The 22,753-nt window shown below is 47.4% G+C and overlaps 1 protein-coding gene across 2 annotated transcripts in view; it reads right to left on the bottom strand.

Moving 5' to 3' along the window:
- INPP5A (inositol polyphosphate-5-phosphatase A) overlaps positions 1–22,753 on the bottom strand; it is a 164,015-nt gene that overhangs the window by 102,603 nt on the left and 38,659 nt on the right. For both annotated transcript variants that reach the window (XM_079311993.1, XM_079311994.1), the window contains exon 4: positions 22,190–22,277. In XM_079311993.1, the coding sequence (XP_079168119.1) occupies positions 22,190–22,277 (88 nt within the window). The remainder of the gene's footprint in view (positions 1–22,189; positions 22,278–22,753) is intronic.

Below are 22,753 nucleotides of genomic sequence, written 5' to 3'. Positions count from 1 at the left end.
GTCAGTGTCAGTAGCAGTGTCAGTGTCTGCAGCAGTGTCAGTGTCAGCAGCAGTGTCAGTGTCAGCAGCAGTGTCAGTGTCTGCAGCAGTGTCAGTGTCTGCAGCAGTGTCAGTGTCAGTAGCAGTGTCAGTGTCAGCAGCAGTGTCACTGTCTGCAGCAGTGTCAGTGTCAGCAGCAGTGTCAGTGTCAGCAGCAGTGTCAGTGTCTGCAGCAGTGTCACTGTCTGCAGCAGTGTCAGTGTCTGCAGCAGTGTCAGTTTCTGCAGCAGTGTCAGTGTCTGCAGCAGTGTCAGTGTCAGCAGCAGTGTCAGTGTCTGCAGCAGTGTCAGTTTCTGCAGCAGTGTCAGTGTCTGCAGCAGTGTCAGTTTCTGCAGCAGTGTCAGTGTCAGCAGCAGTGTCAGTGTCTGCAGCAGTGTCAGTGTCAGCAGCAGTGTCAGTGTCTGCAGCAGTGTCAGTGTCAGCAGCAGTGTCAGTGTCAGCAGCAGTGTCAGTGTCAGCAGCAGTGTCAGTGTCTGCAGCAGTGTCAGTGTCAGCAGCAGTGTCAGTGTCTGCAGCAGTGTCACTGTCTGCAGCAGTGTCAGTGTCTGCAGCAGTGTCAGTTTCTGCAGCAGTGTCAGTGTCTGCAGCAGTGTCAGTGTCTGCAGCAGTGTCAGTTTCTGCAGCAGTGTCAGTGTCTGCAGCAGTGTCAGTGTCAGCAGCAGTGTCAGTGTCTGCAGCAGTGTCAGTGTCAGCAGCAGTGTCAGTGTCTGCAGCAGTGTCAGTTTCTGCAGCAGTGTCAGTGTCTGCAGCAGTGTCAGTGTCAGCAGCAGTGTCAGTGTCAGTAGCAGTGTCAGTGTCTGCAGCAGTGTCAGTGTCTGCAGCAGTGTCAGTGTCAGCAGCAGTGTCAGTGTCAGCAGCAGTGTCAGTGTCAGCAGCAGTGTCAGTGTCTGCAGCAGTGTCAGTTTCTGCAGCAGTGTCAGTGTCTGCAGCAGTGTCAGTGTCTGCAGCAGTGTCAGTGTCAGCAGCTGGCACCAGCCAGGGACCGGGACTGAGCCGCAGGCACGGCCACAGAGGCCACCAATGGCCACCAACAGCACGGCCACCAATGGCCACCAATGGCCACCAGTGGCCACCAATGGCCAATAACAGCACGGCCACCAATGGCCACCAGCCAGGGACTGGCACTGAGCCGCAGGTATGGCCATGAATGGCCACCAACAGCCACCAATGGCCACAATGGCCACCAATGGCCACCAACAACCACAATGGCCACCAATGGCCACCAATGGCCGCCAACAGCACGGCCACCGACAGCCATGAACGGCCGCCAACAGCATGGCCACCAATGGCCACCAACAGCCACCAATGGCCACAATGGCCATGAACGGCCACCAATGGCCACCAATGGCCACCAACGGCCACTGACAGCACGGTCACCAATGGCCATGATCAGCCACCAAAGGCACGGCAATGCTGCCCGTGTGGGTCACATGGAGACACAAACACTGACAGATGGACAGAGGGGCACACAGACAGACGGACACTGGGACACATGGACACAAGGACAGGCAGACACAGGGACAGACAGACACGGGGACACTCAGACATGGGGACACATGGACAGATGGACACTGGGACACAGGGACACAGGGACAGACAGACACGGGACAGACAGACATGGGGACACTCAGACATGGACACAAGGACACAGGGACAGATGGACACAGAACCCTGACCCCTTGTCTCTTCCTGTCTAGCAGCAGGTTACATTTTTATTCAAAGCATTTTCCTATGGAAGTAAAACAAATGTAAGCTGTAAGAAAATTCAACTTCCCACACTGCATCACCTTCCTCACTCTCAAGAGCCAGTCCCTCGGTTACCTGCAGGAGAAATGACAAAAGGAAGCTGCACTAACAAGTCCACAGAAGCTACTGACTTCAATGAGCTTCCTCGGGAATTTACTTATCTACCAAATAAAAACAAAAATTAACGCCTGGAGTCATTGGGGGTGATCTGCTCCTACTGTTCTGTTAAGTAATAAAAATGTCCATTTTCAGAAAGAAGACTCTTGATTTTGAATTGCAATGACTGCAAGGACCCTGACTCACCCAGCACCCTGTATAGCTACACTACTGGTTGTGGATTTCCCTGATAGAAATAAAACATAAGGCATAAGGAAAACGAGTCTACTAGCTCAGGACAGGGAAAAAAATAACTTTGCTGCTATGTAAAAGCACAAAATCGATTTTCTGCAATTTAGTATCCACATTTAGTTTTGAATTTTTAAACTGTAAATTATCAAACCAGCAATACTTGTTTCCTAGCAACATTTCAATAAATTATTAGACAAATCCAAACCACTGATATGGAATTTTTAGCCTTAAAAAATTCCAGATATATCTGCCTGGTCTTCAAAAGCATGCTCCCTACCAGAGTAGTGTGACATTTTTATGCTGGAGGTTTTACAAGGATTAGTCATCATTTTTGCCAGTGTACGCCGTATAATCACCCATGTAAACTCATGTCAGCTTGCCTTAAATTAACTTTAATTCAGGTTTGCCAAAGAAGAAAATCAGGCTGTAACTAAATGAGGTCAAGGACTTTGAGGACCTCATTGAGTGCCACAATACCTGGATCTCTTCATGAAGTTCATCTGCTCATCACGGGCCACACAAACGGCTGCAAGTATGGATGGCAGATTAAATAACTCTGTTTAATATTACTCAGAAATAAGAAACAATAACTAATATTTGAAAAAAGTTACACCTGAAATATTCCACTCTGTCTTATGTTAAATGTACTTAGCAGAAAGGTCAGAGCTCCTGAATTTGCTAGATAAATAAATGTTGGTGAGGTGGATGAATCACTGGAGAATTGGTGCATGGCAGCGAATGAATAACCTGCAAATGCTTCCCAAACCCCATTATTTCCCTTTTTCCAGTAGGCCAAAGATTCATGTCCCTGCATGCCGCCAGTTCATTACAGAGAAATATCATTCCTCTCCTGGCACTCTCTGGGCGGCCTCTCAGCCCCACCAGGACCCTTTAATGTTTAATTCCCCATCATCTGCTCCAGTGAACAGCTTAATCTCTGCTTGTATGATCAATACTATATCAGTGTAAATTAAAATGACAATTTTAAAGTAATTAAGCCTGTTAATGCTCGATTCAAATGTCATTATTTGCACAAGGGATTGAGGAGAAATTACATCGTGTCCAGGGTGACAGGAAAATGTTTGAGCCTTCTCAATCCTGTTGCCGCTGTGCCACTGGAGGCTTTAGCAAAGCAGATTAACTTCTAGCTCCCACTGCCAGGATACCTATCCAATTTCAAAAGAGGATAACACAATTTGATAAATTTAATTCCAGCTACAAACTCAATTATTGTGATAATGGATGAAAACTGGGAGGAGACACTAAACAAGACTCACATAAAAAATACACTTAACTTCAGAATGAGATACAACAGTAATTGTTTTATTTGATTTGCTCTATCCCTTTTGAAAACCCTTTAAATAATTGTGATTGTTAGAAGAATGGCCAGCATTTATTAAATAGCATGAGCTCTAAGATCAAAGTGGCTGCAGTTTAAAGGATTTTGGTCACAATGGAAATGTTTGCTATCCTTCGCTGTACAGCTACATTTATTAGACAAGTAAAATTACATCATTACAGTATTGGATCTCATAAATAGATCTATAAAACTCAACTACACTCAGATGAAATCTCAGCCCATTCTACGTGCTGGCCTTTCCAGACCCTACCTTGACAGCATGTAGTCATTTATTATTTCAAAGGAAGATTTTAATAGTAGAAAATCCTAAACTTTATGAGACAGATAGGAGTGGGCTTGGATTTCAGGCCTGAGCAGTGGAAAGTGCAGCTGAGCCATTGTTACCTGAGCTCATCTTTAACCCTGGCAAACAAATCCACAGCAACTGGGGCAAAACACTGGACAGAGCCACCAACATTTTATACTGAGCAAAAGTGAAACATGAATGTTTCCACTCAGTGGCAAGGGAAAGTCAAAAACATCCCATGCAAAGGAAACTTCAACTGCATCAAACTCCTGCTGCAAAGGTAGCACAGCCTGAGAGTCCATCAGCATTCCTGTCATGGAGATTGTTTAATAAATTCCCTTTATCTGACCGTTTGCATTTCCCAAAGTTCTCTGAAATAATTATATTGAATTTTTATTAGTGCACATGAAACATTTTTGGCTTTCACTTCTTTGAATAATAAATGGCATATATTAAAGTGCCTTACAGGTCTAATAACTTGCATCAGATCCATGTAGGCCTGTCTTATTAACTTTTAGTTTAAATTACAGCAGAATTCATCAATCAGTGTTTCTAAAAAGAAGACTGCACATTGCCACAGACTCTCAAGAAAAATGGATCTCAGGACAATTAAAACATCTACTGTGTCTCAAGTATTTAATCAGAAAATCTATCAACCTGCAGATTTTCTTAAATGAACTCTCTAACAAAGAACCCTGAAGGGGTAACCAAAGACTATTAAACATTTTTCACAATGATGAAGAAAATGGAAAGAAAGACCTGAGCTTTAAAAGCAAGCAGAAGTTTTTTAAGGAAATTAGTAAACTCCAGCACAAGCAGAGTTCTGGCATTCAGTGCAGCTGGTGGAGAGGAGTGCAGCAGGCACAGCCCAAACCAGCTCCCAAGGGCACTGGATGAAAGGAAAAAGATCCTTCCCCTGCAGACTCCAAACTGGGAGGCCACAGGAATTATTAATTTGAGTTAATTACATTTTGCTCTGATAATGCAATCTTTAAATTCCAAAGCTTCTGCACCAAAACAGAACCAAACTGCCACCTTTAAGGCAATGACCAGACATCACATCAAACAGTGGGGCCACTGCCTCTCTGGGACTCCCCAATTCCTCCAAACTCTGCTCTGTCCTCCTTCCTCTCACCAGGGACAGCCCTGAGAACTGGCTGCTGCACAGCAAATGTGCAGGCTGGGCAGGGGATACACCTCCCCAAGAAACTCCAAGGAGGAAATTAAACAGACATCTTTTGGAGGGTTTTTAAAATTAAATTAGTTAGTATGAAGTAGCACTTTTTCCACACCACAGTGAAATTATTGCCCCTAATAATTGTATGCAGTGTCTGCACTGACAGCTAGAAATATTTCCCCTGTCATGCAGTAGGAAAAATTAATCCAGAGATGAGTCCACACATGGACCCTACAGCTAGCTGAATTCCCAGGACAGACATGAAACAGGAGTGAGGTGCTGAGAGTCTTGAACAAGGCACTGCTCAAGCAGCTTTTTACATCCTGCCCACAAAGCAGAGGAGAGAAAGAAAGAGAGAAAGAGAGGAAAGGCAAGATACAACGTTCAAATGAGTGCCTGAATAGATTATTAGAATATTTTCCTTTGTATCTCACTGAAACCTGGCACACACCACTGCAGCTTTCCTGGCTTGCTCCACTAGCAGGGCGTGTTAATGGACATCCCACCGTATGGAGCAACACATTAATTGTTTCCCCATGTACAATAATTGCTCCATTTATCATGCACATGTTGACCCATGTTGGCTTTGCAAAGCTTAATGATCATCACTGATCCCAGTGCCTGAAGAATGGGGGAAGCATAGGTAAAATCTACCCCAAGTGACACATCCATTCAGAATTACTAAACATGCCTTTGCTGCTGGAGATAGAAAAAGTGTTCAACCTCACTTTGCTTTTCAAATTGCACTGGCAGGCTTTTAAAGAAATAACACAGGTCAGTAGAAACAAGCCAAACCTTACTGGGACTCCATCAGATTTATTTATCCTCACCACCATTCTGTGTGAAAACAACTCTCTTTTAGCACTGCATCTACTTTGAGCTGATTTTTTTCTGGGCTTTTATTAACCTGTGAGAAGATGAGGAAAACCAAGTGCAAATTATTAATCTGCCTTGATCTTCATTCCTCCTGTGCACACTTGGGCTCACCTGGGTGATGGAGGGTTTGTGCTCACATCAGGCACCCACCTGGGCAAGGCAGCCCCAAATTAACCCTTTCTGCTGGGGCAGCAGGGGGCCACTCAGACCCAGACACTGAGTGCAGCCAGCTCAAACCCACCCAAACACACCAGGGACAGCAGCCCTTGTAAGGAACCACTGACTCTGCTCTGGTTTGACTGAAAGGCACCTGCTGAGCTCCCCAAACACAGGTGAGAACTGGGGGGGCCCAGACCATGGAGGGAAGGGGCTCCAGGGGCCAGGAACATCCTGGTGCCAGTCCCAGCCCAACCAGGAGAGCCTGGATGGAGCAGGACAGGGAACAGACCTCAGACCTGAACCCCAAATCTGCCACTGGGACTCCTGGCTCTTCCTCCTCCTGCTCTCTGCTTCAGTGGCTTCTGTCAGCAAATGCTAACAAGCCCAGAAGCTCTGTAACAAATTTTCAGTTTGCCCCTCCAGATTCTGTGCAGAATATTTGTTTCACATGTGCTGCCATGACAGAGCACTCCATCACATTTGTCTTTTGCCCTGATATATGGCCCAGCCACAACACACTTGGTCAAACCTCTGCCAGCCTGTCACAGATTCTTGGTACTCTTCAGGAAAGTCCAGAGACAAGTGACTGAATTAAAAGACAATCTGGGCATAACACTGATTTTAACATAAACTAAACACAACCAGCAAGAATTCTGCTGACTTCTGGTTTTTTTTAATATCACAACCAGGGGAAGGTTGCTGAGGACCATGAGGTGACCATGGTGCTGCCACATGCTGCAGGATGCTCCTGATCTCAACCTGGCACTGCCACCACCAGGAGTCAGGGTGAGGATGCTCAAAGTTCTCTTCCCTGCCAATGAAATAGAAACATTTTTGAAAATAGAGAAAAATAGCCAAATAGATAGTGGGACTGACAGTGGGATCTCCTTAATTTCCAAAGGAAAACAGAATCTAATATTGCTTTTCTGCTTGGAAAGATTCTAAATAGGAAAGGAGGGAAGTTTTAGTGCTGCTGTGTTAGACACAGCTGTCAAAGATGCTCACAGGACAATGACTGCAAAGCCAGGAAGGAGGGAGAACATTTAAAGATTGTTAGGAATTCTTTCTCATTTTCCATCTCTACATCACTGCCTGTGAACCTCTATTGTTTTGCTCTTTCACTGGTTCCTTGGCCTACATTCTGAAAGGCTTATTCCCTTCCCATTTTTTTGATTACTGAACTAGACCTTTTATGAACAAACACAGAGAATGACCATTAACCCACAGTCAAAAAATGTCCCTGAAAATAAACACAGGATCTTTGTTATTTAGCACACACAAAGAGAAGAATATCAGGTTTACAAACAGCATTTACTCACATTAGTAAAAAATCAAATTTCTTTTTTTTCCCCTTTAGCCTCAGCCCAGGTGATCTGAAAGGACATGGAGCACACTGCCAGATTTGCCAGGACAAGGGGAGCCCCACCTGTGCTGCCTACAGATTCCTGTGCAAACCTCACAGCCCTGGAGCACACTGTGCCATGTCACAGGAATACCAGAAACACAGAAAAAAAAAAATAACTACTATGAACCTCAGGAAGTGCAGTCCAACTCCTGCCCACTGACAATGGCTGGTGAATAACCTGGTGATGAAATGTACCTGTGGAGGGAAGTGGACAACGACCCAAACTGCATCAGTTCCAACAAGGAATTTACAGAGATCCAGTTTTATTCCTCTTAATTGATCATGTCTCCTTGAATTAAACAGAATAAACACATTATTTTAACTGTACTGGAAGTGTCAGGGCCTGGCTAAGGAAAGCACAGTGCAGAATGGGAACTGGTGCTGATGGAAAGGCACAGGGGGGGCAGTGCCTGGGGACAGCTGGGCTCAGGACAGACCCAGCAGCTCCAGGGACTTTTCACCAGTGCCCAACCTGCTGCCTGCCCGTGGGAGAGCCCCCTCTGAGCCCCCTGGGCTCTGCTCTCCTGCAGCTCCAGCACAGAGCCAGGCTCTGCAGCAGCACAGCATCAATAACCTCCAGGAGAGCACCAGCATCCACAAACGAGAAAACGACTTCCTGAAAACGCAGGTGACTCTATTTCACCCTTCCCACTGCCCAGAAAGACACCTCCAGCCCCAGGGCACACAGGGCTGCAGTGCCAGGGCCAGCTCCAGTTGAAGAGCTCATTCCAGTGCTGCACACAGACTGCTGCAAGGATGCAAAATGAACTTAAACCAACGAAGCAAAAATAATCCATTTAATGCTTATGCTCTGTGATGCATTTCTATGGGGTTTCTATTGTTGTTGTTACAGTGCTCCTGTTCATTCTTATGCTTTAGTGGTTCAACTGCAATTCATCAGCCTGGAGTGGAAAATACCTGGCACCTACTTAAAATGCATGGAGCTAGCAATAAAATTAACCTTGTGGCAATTGTTTTCCCACATGTTTGATAGACCAATGTCAGCTCATCTGTTAGAAGGAAATAAAAAAGTCAAGCCTAAATGTACAAAAAATTATGATGGAAGCCTTAAATAAAGCAAGGGTAATGCAAGTTTATTGAGTCAAAAATCAATCAATCAATGACCGAGTGGATTAGGAGCACCTCATAAGCCCCAAAGAAATAATTTGCCCAAACACTGAGATTTAACGGTAGAGGACCAAATTCCAACACTTTTAGGAAGTAAGTAATGAAAAATCAATTTGAAAGGAAAAACAGATCAAGAACCCTGGATTCTGACACGCCGACACATTTATTGCTGAATACCATTTCTCGGCTGACCCGAAAACTTCGGAAGGTGTTTATTTACTTTCAACACCTTCCAGAGATCAATATTTTTAATTTGGATCCGAGTTATTATTTTTCACATCACAGCATCGGGGAGTGGAGTAAAGTGGCTCATATTTTAGTGCTAAAAAGATCGATATGACAGCTTCACCTTCAGCGTGGCCGCGCATCCCGGCGCGCAGCGGGTCAGCGCCGCCCGACAGCCCGTGATTTACCTGCTCCTGAAGGGCCTGAGCCCCCTCTAAACCAATCTGGCTTCTCCCACTTTATCAGGCTGTCTCTCGGGCAGCGTGTGGGAGGGGAGGGCAGGAGCAGAGCAGGGACAATCAGTTCCACAAAGCGGATTACGTCCCTCATGGTAAACGCATCCATCCGTTTTTACCTGCTCCAACCGGGCACGGCTGAAATCGATAATTAATTTTCCATAAATTTCAAAATATTGTTCTGGTGGCTGGAAGGAGCGGCGGGAGGGAGGATCCCTGTGGCTCTGGGGGCTCTGGCAGTGGGAGCTGCAGGGCAGAGGGCAGAGAGCCTGGCCAGCATCTGCTGTGCTGCCAGCAGCACCTGCACTGCCCCAGAACACGGGCACCTGCACCACCATCCCCAGGGAGACCCAGCTGCTGCACACACCCCAGCAGAGCTCTGGGAAAGGCACCAGGGCTCCTCATCCCGAGAGGAGCACTAGCTGCAGGTTTCACTGCACAGTCAGTGGTGGCAGAACAGCAGTGAGACTTGAGGTGGCAGAGCTTGGAACACTCACACTTACCTGGGCACACCCTGCACAGCTAACTCCTGCAGGCTGTCTGCACTAAGCACTCTCATGATGACAGAACAACTCAAAAACAAGCACTAACGGGACACTCCAAATGATTTTGGAACAAAATGGTGATGCCCAGCCCAAGAAGTCATGGTGATAGGATAACATAGCTGTTACTTGCTATTTAGTGCAGTAATCACTTCCTTAAAAGCCCAGCTCACTTGAAACCAGACAGATACTTTTCCCAGTTTGGTATCCACCAGTAAGAAGCATTTATGAGGGAATCACACACTTTCTTCTTAGTGTGTCACAGAAAACAAGCAGCAGAGACAAGGAGGAAATGTGTCTCTGCAAGATGGGCTGCTCCAAGGAACACGCTCTTTTCTCAGCATAATTAATAGCTCACACTCTTTAAAAAATTGCCTTCATGAAGTCGTGTGCTTGGAAGAGTGATAAATGACACTCATCCTCCTGGGGTGTGTTCCAGAATACTAACTGAAAAGTAAATGCAGGACTATTTCTCCAAATTATGTATCCGAGCTAAAGGTCGTATTACAGGAGCAGCTTGATGTAATGACATTAACTGAGAGCCAGCAGCTCCTGGCTCCCTGACAGCAGCCCTGCAAAGTCAGGGTAAGGAGACATCCTCAGGCTCGTGGGGACGTGCACAGCACCCAGCACACCATCCCTGCCCTGCCTCTCCTGCCTGGCAGGGACTGGCACCACTCCTGAACTCCAGAGTCCCTCTGGACTCAGCAGCTGGAGAACTGCAGTGACTCACAGATCACCCAAAGGTGTGCATGGTCACCTGAGTTTCTGTGAACTTTACAAGGACAGTCCTTGGATTGCAGAGCATCTCATTTCCCAATTAAATCTCACAACTCAGTAAGAACTCTTGGATTGTTGATCTCTGTAAGTCAGAAACCAAAGGGATCCAGGCTGGCAAATGACATTTTTTACTCTTATGTTAGGAGATCAGAAAACAGACACTAAAAGCTGCCTGAGACCAGCCCAAGGCTCCTGGTGCTCCCAGGGGCTATGTGGAAGCCTGGCAGGATTCAAGTTTGGGACTTGATCTCTCTCACCTGGGAGAAAGGCTGGAAAGTGAGGATGTGTCCAGACCCTGCAAAAACATCCATCACTGGCTGTGCTTTGGTGCAGACACAACCTTGGACTCCTCCACTGCCCCATCCCTGCAGAGGAGCACACCCTTCCCTCTCAGGAGCAGACACAGACACACACAGAGCTCTGCCTGGGAGCAGCCTCTGCAGACACCCAGACACTGCCAGCACCATCTATGGCTCATGCTAAAGACAAAGCAATGGAGCAGAGCTCTGGTGCCCTGGAAACCCCAGGGAACGGCTGCCAAGGGACTGTCTCCACTTTCACAACCTGGTTTAGAATTGGTGCATCTACGTTTCTTTAAGTTTGTATTTTCCAAGTGTTCTAATGTTTTTAGCTCAGATTTTTCTCACTCTTTCAGGACCACTGGAAGTACTTTTTTTTTTTTTTTTTTTTTTTTTTTGTCCATCAAAAAATAATTTCCATATACAGAAGAATAACCCCTGTCTATGTGGAGAAATGACCAGTCAATACAAATTAATAGCAAAAAGCTGTTTTGCACTTCCACAGAAAACAGCAGTCTCCAAATTACGTTTTCATCCCTTCCCCATTTACCTGTGAGGCCCCTGGCCACAGGCAGGTGCTGTCCCAAAAGCTGCAGGAGCCCAGGCTGCTGCCAGAGCCCTGCAAGGACACAGCCTGGAGAGGGGCAGGGGGCAGCAGGTGACCCTGGGTCAGCCTGGGGCCAGGGCACTCACTCTGTCCTTGGGCTCAAAGCAATGAGTCCACACAGACACACTCCATCTCTTCTGGAGACCTTTCAGGAATCAAGGCATATAAAACTGCAGCTTCAGAGCCTGGCTTGATCAGCCATTGCTGCCATTAGCTGAGAGAGAAATTATTGCAAAACCAGTTAGAGGGATTTGTGTTTTGTTCTGAGTTTCTGGTATTTGTGTCTGTTGGTTTGATTGGGTTTTTTAGATAAAGTTATGATTTACTTTGTCTTCTATCCCTTCTATCATCACACACATTTAGTGATGATGAGGACTTGGCTCCCAACACTCTCACACATTACCCACCCCTGCACAGTTCCTTCTGCTGACATGATTCCTGTCCTGTGGGGCAGACTGCTCCACTGGGAGTGCCCAAACCATCAGCTATGGATTTTAACGAGTTCCACAGGAATCCTGCCCATTTTCTGGGAGCCCTGGAACTTCCCTGGCCATGAGCTGTCTCTGCAGCAGGGCTGTCCCAGCTCCCAGGACATGGGCCAGCTCACACAGAACCAAACTCTGCTCTTTTACTGACACTGTTATTTGGAAGAAACACAGTCTGTTTCCAGATGCCCATTCCTGTTTACAGCACAGGTTTTCCTGTGCTCATTGCAAGGCACAGGAGCATTTGCCCCCAGCACCTTGCCAGGAGGGACCCCTGCCCAGGCACAGCAGGAAGGGTTTGTGCCCATCACTCCAGAAACAATGTTCTCAGTGATTTTACTTCATCCAGCAATCAGATTTCTCATTTTTCTCCAACATCTTTTGTCTGCTTGGAAGAGATGGAATAGAATGAAACCAACCCCAAACTCCCCTACACTTTGATATGCACAACCAAAAGAAGGGAACAGACAACTCTTCCCAACTGCAACTGCTGCTACCACCTCTGGAGACCTGGTAATTATCCTGTTTATTCAAAAACACTGTTATGATCAGTTGCTTTTGTTTTGCCACATTTATAAATGCTAATAAATCACTGCCAATATGACAATCTGTGCTCTGTAAAGGCCAGGAGTGAGACACAAACCCATTCCTGTACAGTGAGCCACCCACCAACAGCAATATTTGGAACTGTTTGGACAGAGGCAGCAGTGTCTCAGCCAGAATTCATGAGTAAAAATCACTAAATTTGTCAAAATGACTAAACCCCACATTTCTACCTTTTCCTCTTTTGTTTCACACACTTTGCATGTCAGACAAATTATCAGGAAAATACTCCTCGTTTGACATTTCATTGCCTAATGCTTTACTGGTGCAGTAAAACAAGACAACTGCTGAAATTATAGGAAAATAAATTTGTAATTTCTTCCTCATTTAGCCATTTTTGAAGCTTGTGTATAGGAAAGTCATTAATGTTATGTCCCCCTATCGACGTTCCAAGCCTTTCAAGGGATAACTAATGTTTTTTCTATACTCTTCCATGTGGCCAGTTAAATTAGACACATTATTTCTGTGCTGTTAGGGAGCACTGATCAATAACACTTGGAAAGCCCTCTGAAGCCAAGTGGAAGCACTTGCTCAGTGTCAGGGGCTGTGCTCTGGTCTGGCAGTGCCCCCTGCCCTGGGATGCTCACAGGGCTGAGCCCCAAGGATGGTTTGCTCTCAGCTGCACAGGCTGTGTTTCAGCATTATTTCAAACACTGCTGAGCCCATTAATTACTGCCAGTAATCACCACACAGCTGATTTTGCTACAGTCACGCTGGTCTCATTTAATATTAATTCAGTGCCTCAGACAAACACATTAGCAAGTGCCTTAAGCAGCATTTCATAATTTCTCAAGCAATTATTTTCGTATTTTCCAACCTCACATCTTCTCTTGAAAGCCAGAGCTGTTCCAAATCAAACATTTTGTCACACAGACCAAATTCCACGCCTGCATTACCTGGAATAGCTGTTAATAGCACAGAGCTTGACCAGTGTGCAACTGGCCCTGCCCTTCATCCTACCACAAACAAATGCAAACAGCATTGCTGCCTGCTCCATACATGAAGCTTTTTTTTTTTTTTTTCTCTAAAAAGACAAAACTTGGGAAGTAGTGCCCAAATTTCTAAAGAGAACACCCATGCAGGGCTGTGAAAACATCAATTTAAAGCGTTTCCTGTGTTGTTTGTGTCAGATCCTCAATTCCCTCAGCAGTAAGAGTTTTCCATTCCCACTCCTCCTCTCTGTGCAATACACCCCATCCCTGAGCACCTGGCACAGCAGGGCTGGGCACACAGGGACACCCAGCTGCCTCACAAACTGATCTATCAAACACAATTACTATTCAAGAGCTATGCACTTCTTCAACTTCCATGTTCTTCAAGTACCATGTACTATAACAAAAGGGAAAAAAGCTAAATAAAAATTGAGAATTTGAGCTTTTTTTAAACCTTTAAAAGCTTAAAATAGTTGATTTCTTCTTGTGTTCAGAGACTGTAGCCTGCAATTGAATTTCAAGTATTTCAGCTGATTTTTAGATAGATGTATTTCTGTACAACAAAAACAGGCTGTAACTATTCTTTACAAATAATTTTTTTCCTAACCATGTAGTCTATTGCACAACTGCAGGATGAAATTCTGAATATAAAATCCATAGCCCATAGAAAATTCAATTTTATATGCAAATTTCACAGCTGATACAAAACAGAGTAATAATTCTGTGGGTAAAGGAGCTGCTTTGTCACCAGTTTTCTCAGCACTAGCACACCTGTAAACAACAGAGAATCCACGGCTGCATTACTGGGCTACTGATCTGTGAAATCCCTCACTGTCTCAAATTATTCCTCCTCTCACAATTATATAAGTGTCAGAAAACAGGTGGAGGATAAGCCAGAACTCTGCTGGTGGACTGAGATGCATTTCAAAATGCACAGGAAAAAAGAGAACTCAGAACCAGAGGAAGGTTCTGCTGCAGCAACACCTGAGATTCCATTTCCCAGCCAGAAGGGACTGGAATCTACAACACACAACTCAGTTCCCTGAGAAACCAAGAGGGAGATTTCATTTCAGGCTGTAAGTGAAGTCCATGCCACAGAATGACAAAATTTTACCTGCATTTTCCCAGGGCATTGGCAGAAGCTGCAGCATTAACTCTGACATTCTGGCACTGATTGGTTTGTGTTCAATTAAAAGAAGACAGAAGCTAATGAAGAGGTCAAAGTTTGTGACAAGCATTTGAAGATGCTCCCACCTGTGCATTCACCAAAACCCACAAAGAGCAGGAAAGGGAAAGGAGCCTGAGCTGCAATGGGAACACAGAGAGGACAGACTTGCTGGGAAATGCAGAACCAGCACCAGCCCCCAGAGCAGAGCCTGAGCCCTGGCAGGCACTGCCACCACCAGGCTCCATCCTGCTCTGCATTCCCTGTAAACAGGGTGAAAATTCTCCTTGGCTCATCTCCCTTTCTCTGCACTCACCTTGCTGGAAGCACTGCTGGGCACAGCTGGGGATTTGCTTCTGGCATTACAGAATATGAAGGAATTTAGTATTATAAGGAATACTACCCTGTTTTTCCAACAGTTCTATTGCTGTTTTCATGGAGCCAGCAGAAATCAGCAGTAAAAGCACAGCACCTGCACACAGGTATTGTGCTGCCCCTCTGCCCCTGGACCCTGCACAGCCTCACTGGGCACCTCCTGCTGCCCCCAGCCTCACCCCCACTGCTGCAGGAACAGCAAAAACCCCAAAGCACCGTCAGAGTGAGACTGGCTAAAAATACTTATACTAACTTATCACTTAGGGAAAACAGTGAGGCAGAGGGAAGCACTTGCTCAGGAGTGAGACTGATGGTGACAGAACCTTTGCAGGATTCTCGTGTGCCTCTTAGGAAGGAGTCTGGACTCTTCTCCATCCCAGACAATTGTTCCCTGGGTGAAACTCTTTGGAGCAAATCTGAGAAGAGTGTGAATGCCACTGCTGCTTGTCCTGTGGCATCACCTGCACTGCAGAGCAGCCCAGTCCAACCCTCCCTGCAGAGACCTTCACATCCCTGCACACACTCAAAGCCCTGCTCCTCTGCCTTGGCACAACTTCTGCACTAACAGTATAAAACAAACACTGGCACAAGTTACCTCTCTATGGAAAGGAGGGGGAGGAAAAAGGGTAAGATGGAAACAGTCTCCTGTGAGTAATAAAAGAAAATTCACTTAAACACTACAGCAACTGAGAAGCAATAAAACACACTCTGAAGTCTCCTGTTGAGCAGTGGGTCACGGTGACAGTGACAAATCTGAGACACTGACCACAGCACAGCAGAGCTCCTGCTCTGGGCTCCCCAGGGCCAGACACTGCCCCTAAAGACTCTGTGTCTGTGTGTGTGTCCCCAGAGTGTCCCCAGTGTGTCCCCAGAGTGCCCTGCAATCCCAGCACAGTGTGTCCCCAGTGTGTCCCAGAGTGTCCCCAGAGTGCCCTGCCATCCCAGCACAGTGTGTCCCCAGTGTGTCCCAGTGTGTCCCCAGAGTGCCCTGCCATCCCAGCAGTGTGTCCCACCATGTCCCCAGAGTGCCCCCAGTGTTCCCCCAGAATGTCCCCAGAGTGTCCCCAGTGTGCCCTGCCATCCCAGCAGTGTGTCCCACCATGTCCCACCGTGTCCCCAGTGTGTCCCCAGCACACCCCCGTGTGTCCCAGCCTGTCCCAGCCTGCCCAGTGCCCTCCCTGGCTCCCAGCCTGGAGCTCCAGCTCCATCTCCTGGGGAAATCCTGCCTTCCTGCCAAGCCACAGCATCCCTGAAACTGATAACAAAGAGTGGCTGAGAACTCATCACCATGTGAATTCCCTCAATATTCAATCCAATTACAACTCTCTTCCTAAATCATCTTTTTACTTAACCAAACTCTGAATTGACAGAGCTAATAAGCTCAGGAGAATCAGTGTACACCATCCATTTCTGGGAACAGGACGATATTTTCTAAGATGCATTAATAACTATGACAGGATTTATGTACAAGATAAATTCATTTCAATTTCCTTTTTCAATTAATGGCCGATTATTTGAACTCGGCTCAACCAAAAATATTACTCAAGTATCATTAATCTAACAAAAATTAACTTTACTATTGTCTCAGTAAGGAGCAGATATAATTTTGAGGTACAATCACACACATGAATAACATGTCCCAGGGCACTGTCTCCATGGTGCTGGCTCAGGTTATGGCTCAGGACAGGGGCAGAGGGCTGCTGCAGCCACTCCACATTAAAGAAACACTAGAAAAAGGTGCCTGTGCCACCTTCAGCACCCCAAACCCCAGCCCCAGGAACTGAAGCTCAGGTCTGGCAGGGGGGAAGAAAGCTTGTCAGAAAAATGCCTCTAACCACTGTACTCTTGATTTGTCACTCAGCCCTGTCCCCCCAGGTGGTCACTGCAGGGAAGTTTCATTTCAGTCATGATCTCACCAACCCACCCTTCAAAGGGGGAGCACAGAGACCTCTCCCCTTCAGTCCACTGGTATTGATAAAGTTCAGCTTGAGCCTCTGGTGTTTGAACATCTGATGTCAGAAATGCTGGGTTTGTTTATGAAATGGGAATGAATCCCTGCCAGGCAATGAACTCACTGCAGTGCTCTGATAGAGGAGGGGGTGGAACTCAGCACATCCATTCCAGAGCCCAGAGGGATCAGCTCAGGGCAAGGTCACCGTGGGGCTGAGCAGGCACACACAGAGGACTGGTTTTTATTTATTGTTTTTAACAATAACCCATCCTGGGAAGGGGAGCAGATCCCCTGGAGCTGCTCTGCCAGCAGCCCCAGCATTGGCTCACTCAGCAAAGACTCTCACACATTCAACAAGCAAAAAGGCTCCAAATTACACTGGACTTTCCTCTGCCTTCCCTAACAATGAAAAGGAAACAAGGATTTGCCAAGCAATCTAAGACCTGAACTGAGCACCAAAAAATCAATAAATACAAGGCACAAAACAAAACTAGTCTTGATCTAATTACAATAAAAATGCCACTGATTATACTGACATATTTCCATATAAAAATAGTTATGGATCTGATGAAAACATCAGTGTATTTCTGATTGTCATTTACCTTCAGTACATTTTCTTATTCCAGAAAAAACACCTTATTTTACCATTAACTCAGGTTGTTCAAGAAGTATTGACATGCCAAAGTTCAACACACTCAACTGTATTTGAGTAATTCTTCACATAGAAAAGTGGTAAGATTTTTAATTTACCCCTTACACAAAATATACTAAGTACAATAAAATAGAGAATGTAAACAATGGGATGCTTGGTAAAAGCAATGAAAATGCAAAGAACCTTTTTATTGCAAGTAAAGTCCACCCAGTAGAGTCACAAATAAAAACCACAATGCAATGAATATTTCAGCTCCTCAGATTTTTTCCTATTTCAGCCTCCTTATATCTGTCTTTTCATTAATTGTGTATTCTCTGACAGAAATCTACCCCTGTATAACATTCCATCCAGGCCAAGAAAGCACCATGCTTTCAAAGGGGGATTTACAGCAGGCTGTGTCTCACACACTGAAATGCAGCACGAGCCAGTCTGTCCCCACTGAGCTGCTGTGGCATTTCCAGGCAGAGCTGAGCAGCAGCACAGCCAGCTCAGCTGGGCTGGAGCTCCTGGGGAGCCCCAGGAGGCTGTCACCGTGTCACCCTGCACTGCTGGCAGGCAGCACTCTGCCACAGATTCACCTGCAGGCCACTTCTACACCTGAAAAGGTGTGCCTGGCCCAGGTGTGACAGCACCGGCTTTGTCCCTGTGTGCCCTGTGACCCTGCCTGGGGCTAAGGACAGCCTTGAGTGCCCAAATCTGCCCCCCAGCCTGGCCCTCCCCTGGACAGGGACCTGCCCAAATCTGCCCCCCAGCCTGGCCCTTCCCTGGGCAGGGACCTGCCCAAATCTGCCCCCCAGCCTGGCCCTTCCCTGGGCAGGGACCTGCCCAAATCTGCCCCCCAGCCTGGCCCTTCCCTGGGCAGGGACCTGCCCAGCCCCTTCCCCAGCCCTGCACTCTCTGCTCTGGGGTTTTCTGTGTCTGTAGGAAGTTGTGAGTGGCAGGAAATCCCACACAGTCCCCCCCTCCCATCACAACAAACACCCCACTGGAGCTCAGCTCTCCCCAGCACAGCTCCTGCCCTGCTGCCCACAAACCCCAGACCCCAAACCAGCTGCTCACAACACCACACGTGGCACAAATGACTGTAAATGACAAATCTTGATATTAAGCTTTATGCCTGGGATGATGCAAAATAGTCCATTTTGATCCTTAATACAATGTGGATTATTAGTTTTTAAACCAAGTTGCTCCACCAGAGGCACCTCGTTTTTGTGCTGGTTCCCATTTCCCATGGGGAGTTTGGAGCTGTGAGCTGGGGACAGAGGCCAGACCCTGCTGCCAGCCAAGCTGAGAACTGGGCACCAAAACCTGGTCTGGCTTTGCAGGGGCCAGGCAAAGCCTTACAGAGGAAGTGATGCCAAAATGGGTAAAAAAGGGGATGTGAGAGCAGCAGGGATAAAGGTTGAACAAACTGGAACTACTTGGGCTTCTCCCTTTCTAGAGCAAATAGCATTATACAACAATACACATGATAAACATTTATATTTCAGAGAGTAATAACATAATGACAAAGCTCACAGCTGCTGCCAAGTCTGTGCCTTAGAAGGGATGGAAAAAAGCCCCAGGAGTTAGAGAACTCCCGAGGAAACACAGACATGACATGGCCCAGGGCACCAGGCTGGGGATGAGAGCCAAACCCTCCCTAGATGGACACAGCACACGTGGAGCCCTGCTCAGACACAGAGCTGGGACCTGCCAGGACCCATCCCTGGGCACCCTGGGCTGCTCAGACACAGAGCTGGGACCTGCCAGGACCCATCCCTGGGGACCCTGGGCTGCACAGACACAGAGCTGGGACCTGCCAGGACCCATCCCTGGGGACCCTGGGCTGCACAGACACAGAGCTGGGACCTGCCAGGACCCATCCCTGGGGACCCTGGGCTGCTGAGACACAGAGCTGGGACCTGCCAGGACCCATCCCTGGGGACCCTGGGCTGCTCAGACACAGAGCTGGGACCTGCCAGGACCCATCCCTGGGGACCCTGGGCTGCTCAGAGCAGGGGCTGCAGCCAGCACTGAGCCCCCAGGCAGGGGAGACTGAGCCAGGGGAGCTCACCCCCTCCCCAAAATACAGACTGAGCCAGGGGCTCAGAGCTCACCCCCTCCCCAAAATACAGACTCTAACAAATCAGGAGATTCAGGAGCTCACCCCCTCCTTTCCAACATACAGACTCTGACTCAAGTCAGGGGTTCAGGAGCTCACCCCCTCTCCTCTCCAGGGTTTGGGCTTGGTTCTAAGCCACTGCTGCAGCCTAACAATAAGCTATTGCACACTCTAGCACACAGCATTTCCTCCCAGTGACAGGAACACAAATCAGCAGTGAATTACTGCTCCTCCTTTGGCCTCTGCTTGTTCCACACTAAGCAGATTCAGCTCTAGAAGGTTCTCACAGGTTCTAAACAGCCTATCACATCAAACACATCTGTAAACCCATTTTGTATCTTTAAAGTCACCACTTCAACAGAGAGTAGTTTAAACAAACAGTAAGAACGTGGTTTTGGTTACATTATTTCCGTAATTACTTCCACAATAATTTCCATATTATTTTGGTTATATTATTTCCATAATTCCATAACATTGGTACTACCTGTCTTTTTTTTTTTCCCCTCCCCTTTTATTGAATCAACATGTTGGAAGAACCTTTTTTCCCCTGGAAGGCCCATTTTTAGTAAATAAAGGATTAGAAGAACAAAAAAGTGAAGTAATATTTATGACAAGAAAGGGAGAAACACGGAGGTTGCTGAGGAATACTGCAAGAAATACAGTGGCTAGAAAATAATGCTGGCATGTAAAACAAGAAACCACATAAGTTGTTGATCTGGGGGCCTTGTGAAGAACCCTGGATTTTGCAGAGACACAAACAGCACATGCTCTAACTGGGATTCCTGCTCAACCTCTGTAAGAGCCTTTTTATCCACCACAATGCCATCAAATCAAATCAATGTACCTCAGGGTAAATAATTTCAATACTATGAAGTACTGTGACTGCACTTAAACATGAGAAAGTTGTATTTTGTTGTGGATTGCATTAGTTTTCTATGCTGTTTCCCAAAATGAGATCACAGATGATTATCCCTTTTTCCTGTATCACAGAAAAGTCTGGAACAGGCTGGAGGGGAACTCTGGAGCTCTCCTGAGGACAGGTCAGTAAATGCAGAGCCCTTGCAGCTGCCCTGCCCTGTGTGTGGGGTCACAGAGACCCCAGAACACAGCTCTGTGCTGTGAGTGACCAGAACACAGCTCTGTGCTGTGAGTGACCAGAACACAGCTCTGTGCTGTGAGTGACCAGAACACAGCTCTGTGCTGAGTGACCAGAACACAGCTCTGCCCTGTGAGTGACCAGAACACAGCTCTGTGCTGTGAGTGACCAGAACACAGCTCTGTGCTGAGTGACCAGAACACAGCTCTGTGCTGAGTGACCAGAACACAGCTCTGTGCTGTGAGTGACCAGAACACAGCTCTGTGCTGAGTGACCAGAACACAGCTCTGTGCTGTGAGTGACCAGAACACAGCTCTGTGCTGTGAGTGACCAGAACACAGCTCTGTGCTGAGTGACCAGAACACAGCTCTGTGCTGAGTGACCAGAACACAGCTCTGTGCTGTGAGTGACCAGAACACAGCTCTGTGCTGTGAGTGACCAGAACACAGCTCTGTGCTGTGAGTGACCAGAACACAGCTCTGTGCTGTGAGTGACCAGAACACAGCTCTGTGCTGTGAGTGACCAGAACACAGCTCTGTGCTGTGAGTGACCAGAACACAGCTCTGTGCTGTGAGTGACCAGAACACAGCTCTGTGCTGAGTGACCAGAACACAGCTCTGTGCTGCTGCTGCCACCCACCAGCAATTCTGAACATCTGCAGGGTGCAGCTCCAACATCAGTGACTGGGCTTTGTCCCACTAAGGCTCAGCAAAGATGATAATCTTGTTTCTATGCAATCTGATGAGCAAGAGAAAGAAACCTGATTCTTCTCCTTCAGTTTTATCTTAGCTGAGCTTGTAGCCAGAGTTATTTAAAAATGAAGAAATAAAAACCTTTTCAGGTTCTTACTCCCTGAGCTGACACACCTCCAAGCTGTGCTGTGTGTGCTGGGCAGGTTTTGTCACTGTGTGAGCCGTGCTCCAGCCCAGCTCCTCTGAGCCACACTAAAACTGGGAGAGAAGGGGGGTTCAGCCCTGGAGGAGTCACTGACCCACCTGCAAAGGGCTGATTGCTCTGTCCAGCCCAGCAGATCACCTGCACACCTGGAGGTGCCACTGACACACCTGCAAAGGGCTGATTGCTCTGTCCAGCCCAGCAGATCACCTGCACAGACAGCAGAGCTGCTGGCACAGGGCACAGCTCTGGCACTGGCCTCACCAGCCTTTGTGCTCTGCAGGAAACCCAGCCCCACAGACATCACCTGTCCAGGTATCCAAACAGCACCCTGTGCTGTGCCAGCCTGAGCTGTGGCTGCTGCCCTGCCCAGGCCAGGGGGGCTCTCAGCAGCTCTGCCCAGCCCCATCACACCCAGGCTGGCACTGCCACACTGCCAGGCTCAGGAATGGAAGGCGGCTGAGCCACCACAGGCAGCTGGGGGAGGAAAGAAAACCTTTGATAGCTGTTTTAAACAAAACACTGTCTGCACACTGGTATCCTGCTCATTTTACATGGATGCAGCTCTGTGAAATCAGCACGTACACAGGACACACAATAAACACAGTAAAAACATCATCACCAGGATGGAAACAGCTTCCAGTCCCACATGGGGCAAAAATCCCAAGCAGAAGAAATTCCTTTTGGTTAAACTACACCAGGGAAATAAAGAAATTTACCGTGAAATGTTCCTGTGATTTATAGTTCTCATCCAGGTAAACTCGAGCTCTGTTGTAGTCTTTCATTGCATCACTTGATAACAGTTCTCTGGAAGAGAAAGAAAAGATTGAAGGTTAAAGGGAGGCACAGAGGGACTGCCCTGCCCAGCACCACCCAGAGGGACCCTGCACCCTCCTCCTGAGGAGCCCCAGGGACAGGGACAGGGACAGGGCAGCCCCACCCAGCCCCAGCACGGATCCTGAGCTCTGGGGCCACGGGACAGGACACAAAGGGTGTGGGTTTGTGTCACAGGATTTGGGAATTTGGGATTCCCACTCTGGTGTCATTCAGACAGTGCTGTGAAGGGTATGGCTTTGTCTCCCGGGATTTGGGATTCATGCCCCAGAGTCATTGGGACAGGACTGGGAATGGCACGGGTTTGTCTCCCAGGATTTGTGGATTTGGATTGCACCCGGTGCCATTGGGACAGGAATGCCATTGCACGGGTTTTGTCTCCCGGGATTTGGGAATTTGGATTCACAGCCGGTGCCATTCGGACAGGACTGGGAACGGCACGGGTTTTG

The sequence above is a fragment of the Erithacus rubecula genome, assembly GCF_903797595.1.
Source record: "Erithacus rubecula genome assembly, chromosome: 9".
NCBI classification, from domain to species: domain Eukaryota; kingdom Metazoa; phylum Chordata; class Aves; order Passeriformes; family Muscicapidae; genus Erithacus; species Erithacus rubecula.
Note: the sequence above shows the minus strand (reverse complement) of the source record. Positions and strands in the feature narration are given on the sequence as shown.